This window comes from Lissotriton vulgaris, chromosome 5 (genome assembly GCF_964263255.1).
Source record: "Lissotriton vulgaris chromosome 5, aLisVul1.2, whole genome shotgun sequence".
Classification (NCBI taxonomy): Eukaryota; Metazoa; Chordata; class Amphibia; order Caudata; family Salamandridae; genus Lissotriton; species Lissotriton vulgaris.
This window is the reverse complement of record NC_141693.1, coordinates 471,931,559-471,951,903: the sequence shown is the minus strand read 5'-3', so window position 1 is coordinate 471,951,903 and position 20,345 is coordinate 471,931,559. Positions and strand designations below refer to the sequence as shown.

The following is a 20,345-nucleotide window of genomic DNA, read 5'->3' as shown; positions in this document are numbered from 1 at the left end:
GGTTGATTATAATGCTTTCCCTGCTAATCCCAAATTGTGTGTGGTCCAATGCTTGAAAGCTAATGAGGAGTGTACTCGTTCTTTGAGACCGACTGGGGTAACGCAGCTTTTGATTGCTGTTCAAAAGCCATTTAAACCGGTGTCCTCCGCTACTACTGCAAGATGGCTTAAGTTTATCATGAAGGAAGCTGGTGTTGATGTTCAACTGTTTGGGGCGCACTCTGTTTGTGGTGCCATTGCTTCGAAGTCATACTTATTGGGAGCTAACATTCAAGATATCATGCATTGTGCTGATTGGTCGTCTGAATCGACATTCAAACAGTTTTATTATATGCCGGTGGGTGACATTACATCTGTTGTTTTTGATACAGCGTTAAACTAGCATAATCTGAAGCCTCCGGTCCTGTAATAGAATCAAAAATTAGCTAGCATTCGCACCAATAATTTTCAATTCTATTAAGGACACGGAGGCGAGGATTATCCCACCCGGCTATGTTCAAATGTTTGATCATGATTACCCACCCGTTATGATATGTTTAAGACTGTTTTGTACAGGAATTACGGGTTGTTATATTTCCTTTTTCCTAGGCAAAGACAAGAAGTCCGAGTGAAGAGTCTTCCGTTGAAGAATGAAGTTGGAACGGTGTTCCCTGTTATTTCCTGTTTGAGAAGATTATAGACTTTTGGTTGTAGGACTTATTCTGCAAGTTTGTGCAAAGAAAGAGGACGCTGGGAGTTTTACCAGGACTCTTATAGGGTTCATAGAGGCGTGGCTAAGGCTAAGCATCATGGCCTCTGTAGTTTATTTTCATTAAACTGTATGTTTATTGGCTGCTGTGAATATTACAGTAAAGAAAGAGAAGCATAATCCTCGCCTCCGTGTCCTTAATAGAATTGAAAATTCATGGAGCGAATGCTAGCTAATTTTTGATTCTGCCTTTTCCAGCGATGCCTCTTACAAACAGATTCCGGATCTAGGAACCCCACTCAGAAATCCCTCTAGGCCACCAGGGAGGAGGATTTTGGGGGTGGCCCATGTGCAAATAGTAGCCCCCCCCCCCCCACCCCCCTTCCACACTCGGACAATTTTTTTTTTTACATATGTCTGCTTTTTTACCCCGGAGGGCGCTTTGGGCAGAAATCATAGCCACTGAAAAGAAAAGCAAACATCATGCAACTTAGGTAAAGGTAAAAAGGTTTCATAGAACAGGTCAGGGAATTTTGCATGGACCTGGGAGGAAGACACTAGAAGCAGTGACAGCATAATGGATGTGGGCTAGCCCACTGAGCTATCTGGTATGAATCTTTTACATTCACAAAACGTCGCAGACACTGTCTTATACCTACTGAAGTATCCTCGGCCACATGATGGAAGCCAGGCACCATACAAAGAGCAGCAATATACACCAGTTTCAGTGTACATACATTATACAGCTTTTAAGTTAAGGCTCTCGATCGGGCTAGATATATTTTCAAAAAGATGGCTACTTACCTGCAAGCATACCTGGCCCTATTGTTATGCATAGGCATTTTGAGATCTTTTCAAACCACGGAAATAGTCAAATTCTACTTAGTGATCAGCCATCGCTTGCCTGAAAATCATTTGCATGACAAAATGAATGACGCTATTCATTAACAAGTACGTTACTCATGAACAATTTAGAATTATTCCAAAAAGCAACTGTCCTGAAGAAGAATGGTGAAGAAAACTCTCCACCCAGCCATTCAAGACTGCCTTCATAAAAGAAGCATACACAAAGAGTATGCAATTTGCTTAGGTCATGGTTTGATTTCATTGCCACAAGAAGACACTTTTCCACCACACAGATCTCATGTCGCAGGATGGCATAGATTTGAAAATCAGTGTGGATCTAGCCTGGCTGATGCACAAAACCTCACAGGGGCAGCAAGCCACAGTCCCAGAGGAAACATCAAGGAAGGTCCCTAAACAAATGTGGACTTGGAGACTGAGAATGGTAATGAGGCACAAACAAAAAGTACTGAAAGGATAGGCAATATCCAGTTTTTGCAGCACAGTACATTCAAGGCAATATTATTACTAGTTAACATATGCAATAGAGCCTGGACTTTGAACATGTCCTCAACACCCGGAAAGTTACCTACAACGGATTTGGAGTCTCATAAACCCCTGTTTCGGGGTGACAGGGTAGTGTTTGTGGGCAATAAAGTAAAGAAAAATACGGTGGGCTCCTAGAAATCATCTGAATGCAACTTTAGACTGAACCCAGGATACTAGAAACCCAATCACATCTCCTCCGAGGTCAAGCCTCAAGTCAACATTCATGCACTGCTGTCGCTTAGCAACCGAATGTATTTTTTTTTATCCTTAATAGGCGGTTTTTAGCCTGTCCACTACTTACCAATCATAGCATCATTATCACTTTTCTTAACGTCCTTATAATTTGGCAGCATGTCCAAGATATCTGTTCCTGCATCACTTCCACTCTGTGTGGCGCATGAAAAAAGTACAAATGGATTTCTTTTAATTAGTGTCCGTTTGGTGCTTGTGCTGTGATTGAGGTACTATATCTTCTTTTTTACTAAAAGATTTTTATAAAGCAAACTGAACTTGAGCCAACCCAAAAGGTATTATAGACCTTTTACATGACCATAATTTACATTACACGAGGTCACATTTATATTTTTAGTGTGTGCTTTTGTGGGCAGAGTTCCAGGAGCTTTGTATTTGACAGCAATTGTGCAAGGACAACTCGTGTGTGCATTTGTTTAGCACTTTCCTGCCAATCCACGTTGACACTCTATGCCACTCCACTTCTCCACACCACTAAGTTTTAGCCATGCTATAGAGCAGCCACACTGGTATAAACTCTGGCTAAAACACATGGCCAAAGCCAATAAATAGCACTTGCATAGATGGGTGAGACACACTGGCTTAGCCACTGCTTGTTACATTACTGTACAAAGCAGAAGACAATGTCACAAATATGACTCCAGTCTAGAAGTTAGTTTCCATTTCATGAGAGTTCTATAGGACTTAAAAGCTTCAGCACCCCCCCCCCCCCCCCACCCAAATCACTTGAATGCGACCGGTTTAAAACACTGCCATAATTACTTTTCTGTCACTGCCACCATACAGACAAATATGACAGGCTTATCAGCTCTATTTTCCCCACCATAAATAGCTACAGAAAATACATCAACAAGGTTGCAGAAAGCAATGAATAACATCATATGTAATGGTTATGACCCAACAAAAGCGAGAAACCAAGAGGTCTGGTGAACCATTAGAAGGAAAAATCATAATCAGACTGATTCCGAGAAGACCGATATCCAACAAAATATTTTATCCCTCTACTATTCACTAGCTGGTAACCAGCCAATATTCCACCAGCCCAAGGCTACCAATAATACTATAAATCCCTTCGCCTGCTCTGAAATCCGAGCTACACTACTGTTAGTCGGTATTCCTTCCCTCAGTGACATGCTAGCCAGGATGAGCTACTCCCGCCTCCCACAACAGCTTCAAATTAGGGGGCATGAGTGTCGCAATTCCATTAGTTTTAGTTTTGCAGTAATAGGGGATGTTAGACTTGGACCTTTTGGCAGGTTCACCCCGAAACTTTTTCATTTTCCTAGCCTGTTTCTGTAACCTGGTGTTGGTGATTTTAGGCCTCTGCGCACTTTTTCACTGTGGTCCAGTGTAAAGTGCGTGCGCTCTCTGTATGTGTGGTGAGAGTGGCCTGCCCTCCCATAGGAATGCATGGGTATATGTGTGTCCATGGTGGTTTCTGATGTGTGGGGAGTGCAGGGGCGAGTTTGGTATGTGCAAACTCGTGAGGTTAAATGCCGAGTGAAGGTGTGCGCAGATTTAATGGGTCTAGTGTAGAAGTGCCACTTTTAGAAGTTGGCATTTCTGTGTGCAGTGAATGTGAATTGACTGTCTGGCTTGTGAGTGACAGGGGCTGGCTGGTGTGCTTGGCTCCAGGAGCCAGAATGGGTCTGCCCGGTGGTGAATAGGGAGATCTGCATGATGATGGAAGGGAGGAGTTGGACTTGGGACCTGAATAGGGCTGTGCCTTCCCTCCACAATGCTGGCTCCACCCCCTGTGGTGCGTCTGATTTCCCTAGCCTGGCCAGTTAAAGGGAGAGAGGGGCTGAGCAAAACAAAGTGCTCAGGAGTTCCCCTGAACCAGTTGTAGCTAGTTATCCCATTGCCTGCACCCTGTTAAACAAAGGAAACGGGTGTATAAAAAGGGGCTGTGACCCCATGTAAAATGTTCTTGTTTTAAACTTGAAACTACCAGGGGCGTGCTGCTGCTGAGACCCAGGGGAAGGCGTGCCTCCCTGGGCCCCGCCCTGCCCTGCCCCTGGATGCCTGGAGGATCTTTTGCTTGGGGTCCCCTTTGCTCCACTTTGCCTCAAGGACCTTTTCTTTGGACCCTGCGCGTTTACTTTGGACCTTGGGAGGACTCTCGTCTTAGCGCCTAGTGAGCGCTGTGTTTCACAATTCCCCAAGGAGGGAGGAATGGGTGGACTGGGCAGCACGGCGCTGCCTAAACGAGGAGAGGGAATCCCCGGCGAGGAATTCCCCGTGATGTTGCCGTGATGCTGCCAAAATCGCGGGTGCCACCCCGCTTATAAATGATTTCAAGTAAGCAGGTGCCCACCCTGCGTGGAGACGTCATTTTTATGAGTGCGCGGGTGCCCACCCCGCGACTTTGCCGTGGTTTTGTTTCAAGATAGAGCGGGTGCCCCGCTGTGTGGTTGCAAATCCGAGGGAGCCTACCCCTCATTTCCCCCGAGAACGAAGCTCATCGTCCCTGTCCGCGGCCCGCCTGACTGTGGGTGGGGCCGCTGGATGGAAGAGGAAGTGCGGGAGGAAGCTGGTTAGGGAGAGAGGAGTATGGGAGCCTACCCCGCCTCCTCGAATGCCGGTAGTAAGTCCCGGGACCCAGGAGGGGGCCCGGGTGAGGAGATGTGGTCGGTCCGCGGGGCTCTCGTGATGGAGAGAGAGCCCCGCGTTGTGAAGGCACCAGAGGAGCCCCGGGTCCCAGGGGGGGCCCGGGTGAAGAAAAGGCTGCCCCTGCTATGCACTGAGAGCGAGAGAGTCCCCGAGGAGCGGGGGCTCTCCAGTGCATGCTGCGAGGGTGACACTGCGAATTCCCCCAACGCAGTAGAGGGGCAGCTCCAGACCCGACTGGTAAGAGGGTGCTCGAGGGGGTTCCCCTTTTAGTTGCTTTCTGTGCGGACCCGCCATTGCGGAACGCTCCAACGTGTGGGCCTCATTATTTTCCGAGCCAAAAGGGGGCTCCAACGATTAGGGGGCATGTGTTTGGGGACAGAGCCTGCGTGGCTCCAATGCCAAGCCTAAATTAGTCCAAAGGCCTGCATGGCTCCAACGTGGGGGCAGAATTTTGTTAAGAAGCCCCAGTGAGGCCCCCGAGGGCACAGCCGTGCCAGGGCCTGTTTTTCCTACTTGATCAGAGCCCCTGAGGCTTCAGCGTGGATCATGTTTTGTTTCGGAGCCTGCGGCTCCAACGATGGACAATGGTTTCCCATGGAGCGGCACAGTGGTGCCAGGCCTCATGTGTAGATCCCCAGCTGCCCAGCAAGTAGTGGGCAGCTGCACCGTGTAGGTATTTCATTCTTTTAGGGGGACATGTGCTGTTGAACCCAGATGTGACCCACAGTTGCGCAGCACTTCGTGACAGCTGCAGCGTTTAGGCCCCACATGATGGTTCTCAGCTGCCCAGCAAGTAGTGGGCAGCTGCAACGTTTAAGTTTTGCGCAGATGACGCACCCCTGACTGGCGCTGCCTTGGCAGAGCGCCCTGGCATTCTGGACACAGGGCATTTAAGCCCCTTCTTGGATTGCCAGGGAGGCTGGTAGATGTATAGGCCGCAAGGCCCTAATGTGATTATGCGCTAAAGTGATGTGGTGCTAGGAAATGTACTGTGTAGAGTATGTTTTGCGCACCCTGTATCTTATACCTCTAAACTGTGGTTTATGATTATGAGGTTGCTTTGCATTTCATGTGGATATTCTAGTGAGATTATGTTTCACTGTGTGAGGTACGCCCCTAATGTGAATTATACTTAGGAGGTAGGGTCTAATGTGTTTAGACTAGTGAGGAGATTGCATAATGTGTTTAAGCTGGAGAGGTGGGCGCAGGATGTAATTCGCGGCTGAGGTGACTGTGCATAATGTAGTTTATGTTACAGGTTGAGGTGGAGTACAGTGATTACCAGTGGTTACTGGTTGTATGTTTATGATCTATTTTACTTTTACCAAGTTCACTTTGTGATGGTTCTGACAGTGGCCCACGTGGCCCTGTCCTGTGTAAATAATCCCTTGTGAATATTGCCCGTGCCAGTTGGCACAGTGTATGTTGTGTGTTTACTATTCTAATGTGTTATGAGAATACAAAGGCTATTTTTATATAACCTTGTGTGGAGTTCCTTTTGTGGTGTGCCTGGGATGTTGTTGCTGTGTGCGTGCGCAAATGCTTTACACATTGCCTCCAGGATAAGCCTGACTGCTCGTGCCAATCTACCAAGGGGGTGAGCAGGGGTTCTTTGGCGTGTAACTCCCTTGCCCTGACTAGAGTGGTGGTTTCTGCCTGGCTTTAGCGCAAGCCTCAGCCAACCAGAAATCCCACTTCTAACAGGGGAGATAAACCTACCGACTGAAATCGTTCCTTTTCATTTAAAAACAGAACAGAAACCACAGAATTTCTAGGCACTTTGTTTGAAATCAGACGGTGCCAAAGCAGTATAAGTGCAGCTCCCAAAAACAAGTTTAAGTCTACGATCAAGAAGAGGAGATTTGCGCCTCCACAGCTGGAGGAGGACCAGGTTGAGACCTGAAAGGACATGCCGGTGAACATGGAAGGCTTGTAAAGCACTGGAGACAACACACGCTGCCTTCAGTTCATCCTACTGTGGGGAATTTGATGCAGTAGATTTTCTGTGGCATTCAAAAAATATAACATGTACATGTTAAAAAAACAGGCATCTTTTCTGCAACTTGAGTGTGCGCCAGAGTAGTACTCTGAAAATTAATGAATCTTAAGTCTCAGATAATCATTAATGAAATTGGATTAACAAAAAAAAAAAAAGTTTGGGAAGAATAAAAAAAAAAAAAAAAAAAGTATAAGCGTTGGGCTAGGGCAATAAATGAAACTAGTTCCCTGCTTGTGTCTTACCCAAGACGGGGGCAGCTTTCTGCTGCAGCTGCCCCTACCCCTGCCTTTACCCAGAGTGGTACACTGCATGTTGGCCATGCTTTGCAATGGAGTGGATGCTGTAAAATGTTACAAAAATATCAGAATATTATGGCTGTGGGTGATCAGCGCGCATTCTTTCATTTAATGTTAATTGTCAGTCAATGCAGTATAGTTTGCAGGCTGCAAACTGGGGCATCTTAGCCTACAAATGCTACACAACAAAATGGCCTCTCTGGTACGCGTTTCTTTTTAGACATCCAATCCTTAAAAACATTGATAGCAATAGATTGTCAATAGATTGTCCCATCATTAGTCTGATTATTTCACCAGTTTTCCTTTAGTTATGCTGCACCAGAAGCACGTTCCTATTGTTGCAATGCGCAATAGGCATTCTTGCACACCACAACAATATCAAACTCCAACAAAAAGACAGATGACCCAGGAGCCACTGCAAAGCATCTGATGAACCGAGGGCTGCAGGAAAAGTACTTTGACACAATCAACAAATTTGGCAACTGGGGGAGAGTAGACTTTAAAATGCGCGCACAAGGAAAAGGATTGCAATAGTGCCTAAATCGAGGCAGGTGAGTTCAAGAGTAAAAAGAACAGATGAAAAAAAACTGTTTGCGGAGGAAAGCATTTAATTTCCAAGTACCTTTATTTGCTTTGCGGTGCCCACCTCCCAAGACAGGATAAATACACAAAAAGCCTACTAAACATATCTAACGTTACAGATGAACGCGTTTATGAATAAACTTACTTACAGAGGAGCCAAAATATTGCTTTTGGGTCTCTAACTTGTTCAGTGTGTCTGGACTTTCCAGCATGTCCCAGTGATGGTATAACTCTAGGAGGCTTTTTCACTAAAGTGCGGTTACCGAAAGAAAACAGTTATCCTGTACCATTTAATGTATTTTTAAGTGGTCTATTAATTTTTGGGAGGTGTAAACACAGTTCCATATTTGGACATTTGTTTAAAAAGACCATACTTTATAAAACAGCATCATTACTGTTGCCTTGCTCACACCATATGCTCCTGCATTCTTACACATGACTACAATGCAGGGAAATTATAAGAGTACCATTATCAGTAGAAGACATAATGACTTAACAGGTGGCTTTTGTTTCTGTGGGTTGCCATCTGAACAGTGAATGAACTGTGCATACGTGTTACCTAGTATGTTTATAGCTTTCTGTGCAGATCTGATTACGCTTTGACTTGAAATTTCAAAAGCAATATCTGCGTCGTTCAAATGGTTGTAAAAAATTATGCAAAGCTGTTGCTCATGTGTATACTGTGTTTTATGCTGGATTTGGATTTTTTAGACATTTATAACAGAGCAAAATACACCCACAAATCCATTTACACTTTGTACCCAATGCTTACGTCACAATATCCAAGTCAAGAATATCGACCTGAACAAACCTCAACGGCAATCAGAACATCAAGCTAAGCATACAAAATTAAATGTAAATGTAGAATTCTCAAATCAACACCTACTTACTTAACAAGATGTCTACACATACCAATCTATATTATATTTCAATATTATGGTAGAACACTGACCCTGTTGGCACCTCTAGCTTCTATACTGTATTTTTCCCCTTCAAATTGGTGTAATGTTTCTTTACAATTCTCTGCATGCCATCTCTTCCTTCTAATTTTCTGAGTTGAAGGCCTACAACAGACCATCTATGTGCAGCTCCGGTCTCACTGATGTATCAACCAAAAAAAGTTTCCGAAAGGTGTCACACACCTTGTGCATGCAGCCTGTGTCCCAATACCTTCTGAGCATGCGTTGTCATGGTGTGGTGTGATGCTGCACGGGTATAAAACTAGTGTGCCCTTGTAAGTCTGAATTCAGGCATGAAACAGCAATCGCAGTTTGGTTGTTACCACACTCAATTGCCTTTTCAGTCTCGAGAAGGGTGTCGAAAAAAAAATAGTCTACTTTCTTTTATAAACACTAGAAAAACACTGTCTCTGATTTTTTTACAGTGCTATAAATATAAGCACGACAACCACGGATTTGTACACATATTTCAAGTAACGAAAGATGCTGGAAAACCCCCACCTGAGTTCACATTAAACAGGAACTGAAAACAGGTAAACTACCTTAGTTATAGCAACATAAGAATTATTGAGTGATAACCCATTTCTTTAAAATTAGTTATTTTTTAAACTTTTTACCCTGGTTATGTAGCTCGTTGATCCCAGTGCTTACTGCACAGAATAATGGTGGTTTGAAGGAATAACCAGTGGTTCACAGCAGTATAAAACTGCAGTACAAATTGTTGTATATAAAAGAAAGGGTAATTAAACTCATTTATAATTGTTATACGCTGTAAGCTGAACTTTAAAAAAAAGTAATGGCTCTGGGAAAGAACAACACTATCCTCTCCTGGCTTTTGACCTGGATTTCTGTCAATGAAACTCATTTTGAAGACAAGGAACTTTCACGGTAAATTAATTTAAACAGAGCTCAGTGAAAGGTGACCCACTCAAGAAAGTTCTACCAGTCCCCTTCACGGACTCCTTGGTAGCCTTGTAAATGTAGTGCCTCAAATGTACGGAGGGACGGGATGCAGGACCCGATATCGGAATCGATCAAAGGACATGCTATCCTTTTCTGTCTCCAGTTAACAGATGGATACTCTGAATACATAAAAGGTTATAATATTCCTAGCTCGGATTATGAATAACAGTGTGATGTCAAATGGTCACAGCTGGTTAGTAATTAAAGAGCTTACTCTCAATGCAATGTGTGCATTATCAATACGTTTAATAACATTCCATCAACAGCCTGACCAAATTGACTATTTTCAAATCTCTGCTGTTTCTCACACATTCCTCTCAGCTCTCAAGGATGCTTACCTGTCTACCACAGGTTTCTCCTGTTCCTCCTCTGGGCTGGCACTCCCCAAGATTCGTTTCCTGGCTTCAGCGTACTCCGCCTCTCTCTGTGCCAGAGATTTCACGGGGAATGCTGGCTTGTTGCCAGAATTGGCGTTACTTGCCAAACCGTTGCTCGTGGGTCTCTTCAAGATTCTTATCTGTGGAGGAGGGCCTGCATGAATGGAGTCGTCCTGAATCACAATCGGGGTTTTAGAGGGAGGAGACTTGGACTTTCTGTTAATGTAAACAAAGACAAGACATTAGCAAGTAATGAAAAACTTTTTCATGCACTTCCAAATAACACCCTCGATCAGAATTTACTTTATGGTTACCCACACACATAACACATAAGTACAAGAATAAGAACCAGAAGAAGCTTGCGCGAAGGGGCAAGAGACAGAAGAGGGGGGAGGGGGTAAATATAAAATCGAAACACCTTCAAATTGACTCTATAGATTACTGGCTATGGGGAGGGAGGGGGTCAAACAGTAAGCATACTAAAGCTAGCAGATGATTTTTTTTAGCTTTTGCCAAAAGGTCTATTATTCTTCAAGTAATCCCTCTGGTATCCGGTATCATCAAAAGGAGAAAGATTGCAGGGTCACCAATACTTAAAACAGGACAGGTCTTTTTACCCCCAGACCATATTCTAGGCTTACCAGAACTGCTAGCTATTATGATGTTTTAACAACCTGCCAGGTATCAATTTTTTGGGGGTTGATTCAGAGCCAAATCAATTCCCAGGACTGTTCACAGTTAAAACTGAATGAAAAGAGGGTGTCTGACGGATTAGGTTCTTACTTTCAGTAAAAAAAACTAAAAGCAATAACATCAATTGTTACGTCTCGGAGAACAGGAAAGAGCAGCAAATATCTGACCTTTTAGAAAATGTGTAGGCCTCAGAGGGTCACTTGTGATACCGGGCCGGAGTGCAACATTGGAGAATACTTTCAGCAGCCAGGTATTCACAAAGGCCAGTCTCAAATGGAAAGACAACAGTCATGTATTGCCGGTCTATTCCAGATATCAAATTGCATTCCTCTTTAGGGATGTGACAATAAAGCAGCCTCCACTTATTCAGACAATAGTGAACTCAAGACGAGAGCAAAGAAAAAAAGTGTGACACTTTATTAAATCAAGAACGATAACCACTTAAGTGTTAAATGCCAAATGTGAATGCTTTTCTTCATATTAAAATACAGAAGTGTTATATTTTGCTATGGTCATGTAGAACAATATGACTGTTTTACAAGAGGGGAAACGTTAGAATGAGCACAGGGTCAGGAGCCCTTACAGGGTGGCTGGCAGCCAAACCCATTGGCAAATTTGGTGATCGGTTGCTGCACCATCACTAAGCTGGGCAGCAACTATAGGCTTTGCAAACTTGTAACTTAAAAAACTGCAGAAGAGGCATCTTGTACTCCCCGGCCAATCTTATAGCCCTTCTTGCTGTGCCACCTTAAATATGATCTGCATGCTTTGTAATATTTCTTCAGGGATGATGTAGAAGGACTTTAGTTTCAAAGCCTATTTTGTGCGTTAAATAAAAACTGTTTTTAAAAAGTCAACAGCATTTGCACTAGCTCTCGAGATTGACATCCCAGTTGTCTTTAATTTACAATTCATTTACCTCACTGCTAAAACAGCTGGAGAGTACATTACTATTAAATGTACTTAACCAACTTAGGAGCTAGCTATCACTTGTTAAGAACTATTCCCCAAGTCAACTCTCCGCCTAGTCTCACAGTGAAACTAGTAACCAAAACAACAATACTGGACCAGGACGATGCACAAATCCATTTTTTTAGACAGGAGTCAGAAGTACAAAGACTAGCAACCCTGCAGACTCTTTCTCCATAAATGAACCAGATTAAGGCAAATTAATTTTCAAAGGAGTTGCAAGAAAGCTTAGAAGTGTTTTGACACATATAGCAAACACAGAACTTAGATTTTCGTGGTGCTCCTTCTAAAGGTCCTGCTCCTTAGAATTGGCAAGAGGAGATTGTAAATGAACTCTACTTCACAAATATAGGTTCATTCTTTATTGAGCTTCAATTCAGTGCTTTATCGTCCCGAATTCAAGGTAATGCAAGGGACAGCAAATATCTACCCAACATCAAGCGCTCTCCCCTCGTCTTCAGGAGAACACAAGGGTGGCCAAGGGTTAATTAAAATGAGCAAGGAGACCCAACTTCTCATTCCAAGACAAGACAGCTCACGCTTCCTACTACCTCCAAAAGACAAGCAAGGGTGCTAGAATTGGGATGCAAAATATGTTCCATTCGGAGACAAAGCAAGAAATTTCCAAGCATAGACCGCCCACCCCATTGCCACAAAAAGCAGTTACGTCTGTTAAAAACTAGGAATGAATGAGTAAAACATTAACTCAAACATCATTAGTCGTGGCACAACATAGGATAGAGAAAAGGTTTCTGAAATGTCATTGAATGCCAGATGTGAATTTTGGTTTCATTATAAAGCCAGATTGGACTTTTGCAGGCAGGTCCATTAGCATAATACTCTCCTCAGCTGCTTGAGAAACAGCCAAAGGACTCATTGCCATGATCACAGGGAGACAGTTATACAAAATAGTTGTATGGGGGTCAGCCGAAAGCCCCATAATTTCGTGAATGGAGCAACTCCTTGGCTTAGATGATGGGGCATCCACCCTGCCGACAAACTACTAAAACCCCTCTCCTCAACACTTCCAGCCAAAAAGATATGTATAGAGGACTGGAATGTGCCAAGTATTTGACAACCCTAGTACCAAAAAAAGAAAATCAGGCATTTGTTAACAGGCTAGATATGCATGAACTACGGACAGTATCTTTCAAAAACAGAGGACACATTGAAAAAAGAGAGAAGGGCCACATTATTATTACTCCACTATCAAAACCTGTGGAACAATATCAGTCACTGACACCAGATCCTGACCAACCAAATTATAACTTACCAGCTAAACATGGCACTTTATTCAAACTTGCCACAATATGCGGATCACTTCAGACATTATCTGTTCTTTTATCACTCGTTGCCTCAAGTATGATAAAGCAGCTTATCAGTTCCACAAACAAATATATTCTCATTCTTTTCACAATGATAGCCAACCTAGCCAAAGAGAAGTAAAAAAAAAACAATGGCAATGATGGTAGCAGCGAACTGCTCCCATGTCTTACATAACAATGTTTTTCAAGATAGAAAGTATTATTTCAAATCAACATCTAATCTCACTACTCTTCAAATATATGCAGACCTCCGGTTGAACCCATAATCAATCCACAGGATCTTTTGAGGGTCTCAAAAGCAAGGTGAAGGGATAGTAAATACAAAAGCTCGTCTCATGAACATCCTTGACAATCGAGTTTGCCTTACACATTTTAAATGATTAGAGGGAATGCTAGTGTCCATCCCATGACAAACGTTACATCCAAATCATATCAAAAGAGCAATGACAGAGGAAATCCAATGACTAAATAAGAAGATTCTCTTAATTGAACCACCATAAGGAAAAAAAGGTGTCACAGCTCAGCACATTGCTTTTGTCTCCTGATGATGAGTCAGCACAGAGACCTTTAATGGATGCCCATATATTCAACTGGATTGTCGCTCAAAGCTGCTACGCTAAATGTCCTATACCAACAAAAACGGCTTCCTTTTCATTAAGAAATATCACCACAAGAAAACATTTTTTTAACGAACTTATTGTGGCCTCATACACAAATCCCACTGCTCCAAACATTCTGACTATAAGCACTAAAGGTGCAAATTAAGAATTACAATAAAGCACAATGGGACCAATGTCATTACATATTCAACTTACTTCTTAACACTCAATGCACCCTTTATTTTATGAGGAACATAACCTGCATAAAACTAGTAGCCATTTCGAATCATATATTTAATAAAGTCTCTATCGTAGCTATTGGTGGACTTCTCCAAATGTTGTTATCAAGCAGATACAAGAGCCACAAATAAAACACAATTATACTAAACATTTCTTTGATAATTACAGCAGGAGCAATACAATTCAGTTATCCCTGATAACTCCGGCTGTGTGGCTCACGAGCCACATCCTCAAGATCAATGTCAGAACAAAACAGGTGCTTCCACTGCCTGTTTAGAGTCCCCAATGCATGGTGATCCCATAAACAGACTCTTAAACCTCACAGTTTCTGGTCATCCTGAAGGGCTTCAGTACCATTATCAAATTTAAGAGCACAGAAAGGGCACAAAACATCCCAAGCAAAATTATAAAGGTCCAACCATTAGGTAAAGGAAAGACAAAAACTGCAATGGTTTAAAGAGGACAAACACCTTGCAAACACCGACACAACTGAAGGATTATGGCCAAAGAGCAAAGATTAATAGCAGTACTACCAAACACTAAAGATGTAAGACGCCTAGCAGTAATTTAGTACCTTCTACAAAACATCAACGTTTATACAGTATACATTTACCAACAAAGTTCAAGCTCTTGGTAGAGACCAACACCCCTGACATGTCTACTAGTGCATGTCTACACATTTAAAACAAGTATTGCTTTCCATAAAGACATGATAAGCAAACACAACACATGAATATCCCACCAAACAAGTATCAGCTTACCTTCCCACCACAGTCATGCAAAGCTCAAACTCTATACACTCGCTGAATTCAATTTTTTAAATCATTAATATTTATCCCTAGTTATTTATCCCCTGCATCCCACCCATTCCGAATGAAGGTTTAAATACTGGTGACAAATTAATAACTCAACGTTGATGACGAACCTGGGGTGCAATTTTTTTTTTTTTTTTTACAAAAATCATGACTAAGACGTGTGTGCTTTGGAAAAAAAAAAAAGAGAGTCAACTCTGATCTTTGCAGGGTAACCAGGACAATATTGCAACATCCACCCTCATGAGAGTGCGATTAAAGTAGTGCAAATAATGACTTCTGCCTTTCTGCGGGCATGGAAAGCCTCTTGAAAGCCTTACCTTTCCTTTTGTGTGATCTTCAGCTTTTTTTCCAACCTTCTGTCTATTTCCTAAGAAACCAAATAGAGAATGGAAAAATCGATCTTAGACTACAATGCTCTAAACCATATCATACATCTTGGTAGAGCGAGCCTAGCCCGCTGCATGCATCACCGAAAGTTAAGCAGCAAGCTTTGGACTCTCATCCCAATACAAGTCATGATGGCACCTGCATGCCCAGAATTATAGCTTCACTAACAATGACAAATACTAATCCAGGAAAAGCAACAAAGAAAAACATTAAGTTAAATCTGGTGTATCTAGTGTCAGCACTGTTTGGCCCCAGCATCTTCAGATTCAGCAAACTCAACCCAAACTAGTCATACAGTTCTCAACACCACCAAATAATAATTAAAGTACTCAAAGCATTGGTGTCATACGAAAAGCATCGGTCTTTACACTCTGCAACCCACTTCCTATCAATATAGAGTAGACAAACCCGGCCCAACGGGCCTAAAACAGACACAGATTGGTATTTATTGGTAATTTGCTGTCATTTAGAAAGGATCTCAAAACATGGCTGTTGGGCCAATGATTCCACCGATTTCCGTGCTTTTGCTGTGCCTTGAATAGCGCCGGGACACTCTCGAGTAGCTGAGCGCTCTACAAAACACTGGGTAACATAACATAACATTTATGAATCGGGTAAAGAAAATACTGAAGTTTCAGGAACTTAGCATGTTGCCAGACTTGTAAGAATTACATCTGTTCTGGAGACGGTGGGGACTGTAACACATAGCTGTACAAAACAAGAGTACACTACTTAACAGTAACTCTGAAATACCCAGGGCTAACAGTCTAGTGTAAGGGTCGAGAATGCTGATCTGATACGACCCTTAATCCAGAGCTGAGAAAACTGTTCTGCACACAATGCTACAGTCGGGTCTTTCCTTTTGGGCCATTTAAGCTATTGTGTTAACATTAATACTTTTTGCCACACACCTAGCTAACAACTGGAGCGATTAAAGCTTCTATTTATTTTCTTACAGCACTCTACATGGATTGACCAAGCCATATATTTTAACTAAAGTGAGGTACTGAAAGTTGATGTGCTTGTAGACTGCAGCAGGCGAGAGAAGTGAAGCTGCTGTATTTGCTTGCAAATGTAAACGGAGTGCTTAGCCCTCTTTCCACTGCTAATCATAAAGTAGTAGCAGTGCAGCAAGTGTTCAGGGGGTTACCTAGATCGCTCAGTGGTGATTCGGAAACTGTTCTTCTCACATTACGGAAAGTAGATCACAAGACTCACTGCCAAACGTGCAGTAGCTCAAACACACTACTGGAAGTGGGTGATCCAGATCTCACTACATGAGTTCTGCAGCAGCTGTTCCCACAGTCCTGAAGAGGTGTGACCAAGATTCTCCAGGGGTTTGTAACAGATGGGGCCTTGCTAACATCAACCAGATTCATTAAATGTGTTGCTTTTGCACAAAAGGTTTGTCTTGCAACATAGGGCGTTATGATACCAAGACAAGGGACAGCTATGCCCCGTTTCAATTCAAGACAGATGACTAGAAGGCACTCAAACATCTGTCCGTCATCCAATAAGTAAGGAATTCTGTCTTCAAAGCACCAAGAGTGTAATAATCTTGCAGTACTTAATCTGGGTTAATTTATGCTTCCAAGCCTCAGTTGTTACTTTTAAAAACATCTAATAAATCATTCCTTATCTATACTACTATTATAAAGAGAGAACTTGCACCTTTTGGCCAGGTAAACTCGGGAACCACAGAGCCAATCTACACACCTGATACATCTATGAAAATGTCAGGGTGTGTAGATGGACATAGGCTATATAAATTTTAAAAAAAAGTAAATTAAAAAAATTAAGTTTGTAAACAAAGTAGTCCCCTGAAAGTAGCGCCGGCCGGGACTTAGCACTGGCCGCGACGCGACGAGCGTGATGACTGCGACGCGATGTGCGTGATGACGACGGAGGAGCGGCGGTGCAGTGAGGAGCGGCGGCACAGGTAAGGAAAGGGAAAGTTTGAGCTTTTCATAAACTCTCAGTGCGAGACTGTGTGATGCAGGGGGAAGCATCCCGGGGGGGGGGGGGGGGGGGGGGAGGGGGGTCAGACAGACGACATGTCGATGGTCTTCCTAACGAGTTGGAAAATGTCGGAGCGGGAGTGAGTCGGGGCAGGAGGGAGTCGGGCGGGAGGGGGGCCTGGTCCGTGTCCGTGCATGGGCATGCACGGACAATGTCGGGGAGGGCGGAGGCCTGGGCGGGCGGTTGGCCCTGAAGCCTCATTGCCCCCAGGCAACGCTGGGGCCGGCTGCTAGTATAACACTATTACGAAGGAAAAAAACCTTACCCATTTGCTAAATAGGGATGCAGAAAACAGTGTCAGGGCTTTAAAATATAACAAGTACACTTCTAGAACCGACTTAGCAATGGCTAAAAGGCTTTACAGAGCAAAGCCTATGTTGGGAGTCAAGAAAATGACACCAGCTGGTTCAATGTACTTTATCAGAAATATCAAATATAAAAATAGTTTTATTTGAAAACACAATTAGGTTTGCAACACTGATAAACATCCACCCAGTGGATAGACTATCAATAATTTCGGATGGACAGGCTTCATTAGGCTGTTAACCAACAGTTTCTTAAAGGGCGTCAAGAAATGTTCACGAGGAAGTCATTGATTTATTGGATGCAATGATTTGCCCGGTGTGTAAAGGCTTGTTTAGAGGATTTACAAACAGAACTGTGGCTTATCTAGTTTTAGAAGCTTGGCTTGACGCACGCAGCATTGTGCAATACAAACCGCACCATCTGTAAGGGTAGCTAAAAGAAACAGTGAATGAGCAACTGCTGCAGTATTGTGCAACGCAAGAAGGCAACAGCATTATGTAACATACACGAACTGTGGTTTGGACCACGTACACATTTGACCACCTTTCTGATTACTACCTACAATCTGCCTCTATCAATCTGGAAGCATTTGCCTAAGTAAAATTAGTGCTGGCCTCACAAAAGATGCAACGACTATCCAGTTAAAAAAATATGAGAAGAAGATTGAATTGTACTCAAGTACTCCCATCTTCGTGATATTTAAAATTAATTTTAAAATGATTAAGTCTCAAAATTCAGAACTGTGACCCAGAGAAGACAATCACATCCACCTTAAATATTCCACAAGTCAGAAAGGTATTTTTTATTACTGCCTTGCAAACAGGTCAACGCTGCATATATGCAGGGTTGAACCATTTCTAAGGCTTTGCATTGAGTTTTCGGGAGCACAGGAGCTTGGTGATAACATTTTCCAAGAGGAAGGCACTTCACATCCAAAGAAGGTCAAAAATCTGTAGACTGGGAAGGCCATGTAAAAGAAGCTAAATACACTGGATGTCAGTCCATGTAAATGAACTGCCAGTATTTCAAGCAAAGAATAAAACAGACAAATACTGCATGTGTACACGTAGTGCTTGTTTAATTGACGAGGAAATTAAAGAACAAAAATTAACACATTTAAAACTTGCAGAGGTATACTACCTAATACCCCTCTTGGACCCCTACTCATAATAGCCTTTGAAATGTCACAGATGAACACACTGAGAAGTACAATCCCAAGACCTATTCCTTGACACCCATTTGTCACTTCCCCCTCAGAACAGGTTTCAGAAGCCCTCTTTGTTAATTCCTGCTCAGGCTGCTACTGATCCATTCTCCGACCTCAGCTCCCATCTGAAGACTAATATTCAGTATTCATGTCATATGTGAAGAACCGCTAAAGGTTTTACACAAAACTTGACATATTATGGTAGGTAAATTTAGTAGATTCTCTCTCTTTATTGCAATACAACCAAAAACCATCAGACCTGTGAGGGGTCAATGGGCAAAGGCCGAGATTGAGATATATGCGGACTAGATGGACCAGGGTCCAGTACTGCGGAAGGGGCTGGTTCTGTGCAATGAGGTGTCATTTGACCTGATTGCCTCCACTAACATTGCATATTTATACACACCTTTTAAAGATTGAGAAAGTTATTGTTGTTAAATGTCCTGTCTTTACTAAATCATGAGATAGAGGGGGGGATGTCAGGGGTTGTTTAACTGGTATTAAGTCAGGATTTGACAAATATTGGAAACCTGAAACAGTGATTGTTATAAATAGCAATAAAAATGTATACAAAAAAAAGGCAGCAGCCCTTAGCCTCATAGATGCGGCGCAAATATCCCTCCCCAGTGCTGCGCTGTCCATTGGAACTAGTGCTGAATGGACGTCCAATGGTCGTGCGCAGCACTGGGGAGGTAGTGCTGCCGTCGGCCAACGCCCCGACGCAGCACTTAAGGGGTTAGTTATCCTTCAGAATCAAGTTTGCGCTATATAAAACTTTATAAATAAAAATAAAATAGTTCTTATGAGTACTACGGCAAGTTTACCAGATTAAAGAACAGTTTTAGCAAACCCGTTGGGAGCTCAGTGAACCAAACAAGCAGTACTTAATGTTTTGACTTATGTGGACCCTCATAATTACTGGAACCCAGGGACCCCCATCAAATCATTACTGGAATCCAGGAACCCCCACCGAATCATAACGTGCTTCAGAGGCCCCCACATCCTCAAGTTGGCCTTGGTCTTGCTGGCATCTGCTATGGCGGACTTTTGTGCATTTCCAGGGTACTGCATTAACTGAGGCCCACCTTCGGGTTCAGGAGGAGATGGGGCCGTGTCGGAGCTATTAACTCCGCGCTGGGCGAAATGGACTGCCAGACTTGCCCCCGCCGAGTGGAGTCCTGATCCTCGGAGGTTGATGCGGTCTGGGGACCCAGGGGGGGCACCGGAGTTCAAGCAATGCACAGGGGATTGGTCCAGATGACATCGTGGTGCCACACAATCCGCATAAACACCTGTTTATCCGCGCAGTACCTACCTGGACATATACAACATTCTGGGAACTGTAGTGCACATGTACTAAGTGCACTGCAGAAGGGGAGAAAGAACATTGTTCTTGGGGGCGGAGCGGACCAGAACCAATTGTTTTGGGGCAGGATATTCAAAACCACGATGAAGGCTGCCCCTCCTGAAATACTCTTGGCGCTGAAGAAGGCATACTACATTCCGAAATGCATTCGCCACAATTGCTTAATTGTTGAATTAAGAAGCCTCCCTGCATACCCCTGTTGTGGCCTCTGCTCTTTCTTCGGGGGAGTCTTGGTGATATATATATGCACCAAACCCCTCCAGTCAAGAAAGGTAGAGGCCACACAGGGGGTTTCTTC

The 20,345-nt window shown here is 43.2% G+C and overlaps 1 protein-coding gene across 1 annotated transcript in view; it reads right to left on the bottom strand.

Annotated features, from left to right (window-relative positions):
* SZRD1 (SUZ RNA binding domain containing 1) overlaps window positions 1-20,345 on the bottom strand; it is a 60,838-nt gene that overhangs the window by 6,733 nt on the left and 33,760 nt on the right. The window contains exons 2-3 of the mRNA XM_086921917.1: window positions 15,080-15,129; window positions 10,083-10,337 (exon numbers count right to left, since the gene is read on the bottom strand). Of these exons, the coding sequence (XP_086778043.1) occupies window positions 10,083-10,337; window positions 15,080-15,129 (305 nt within the window). The remainder of the gene's footprint in view (window positions 1-10,082; window positions 10,338-15,079; window positions 15,130-20,345) is intronic.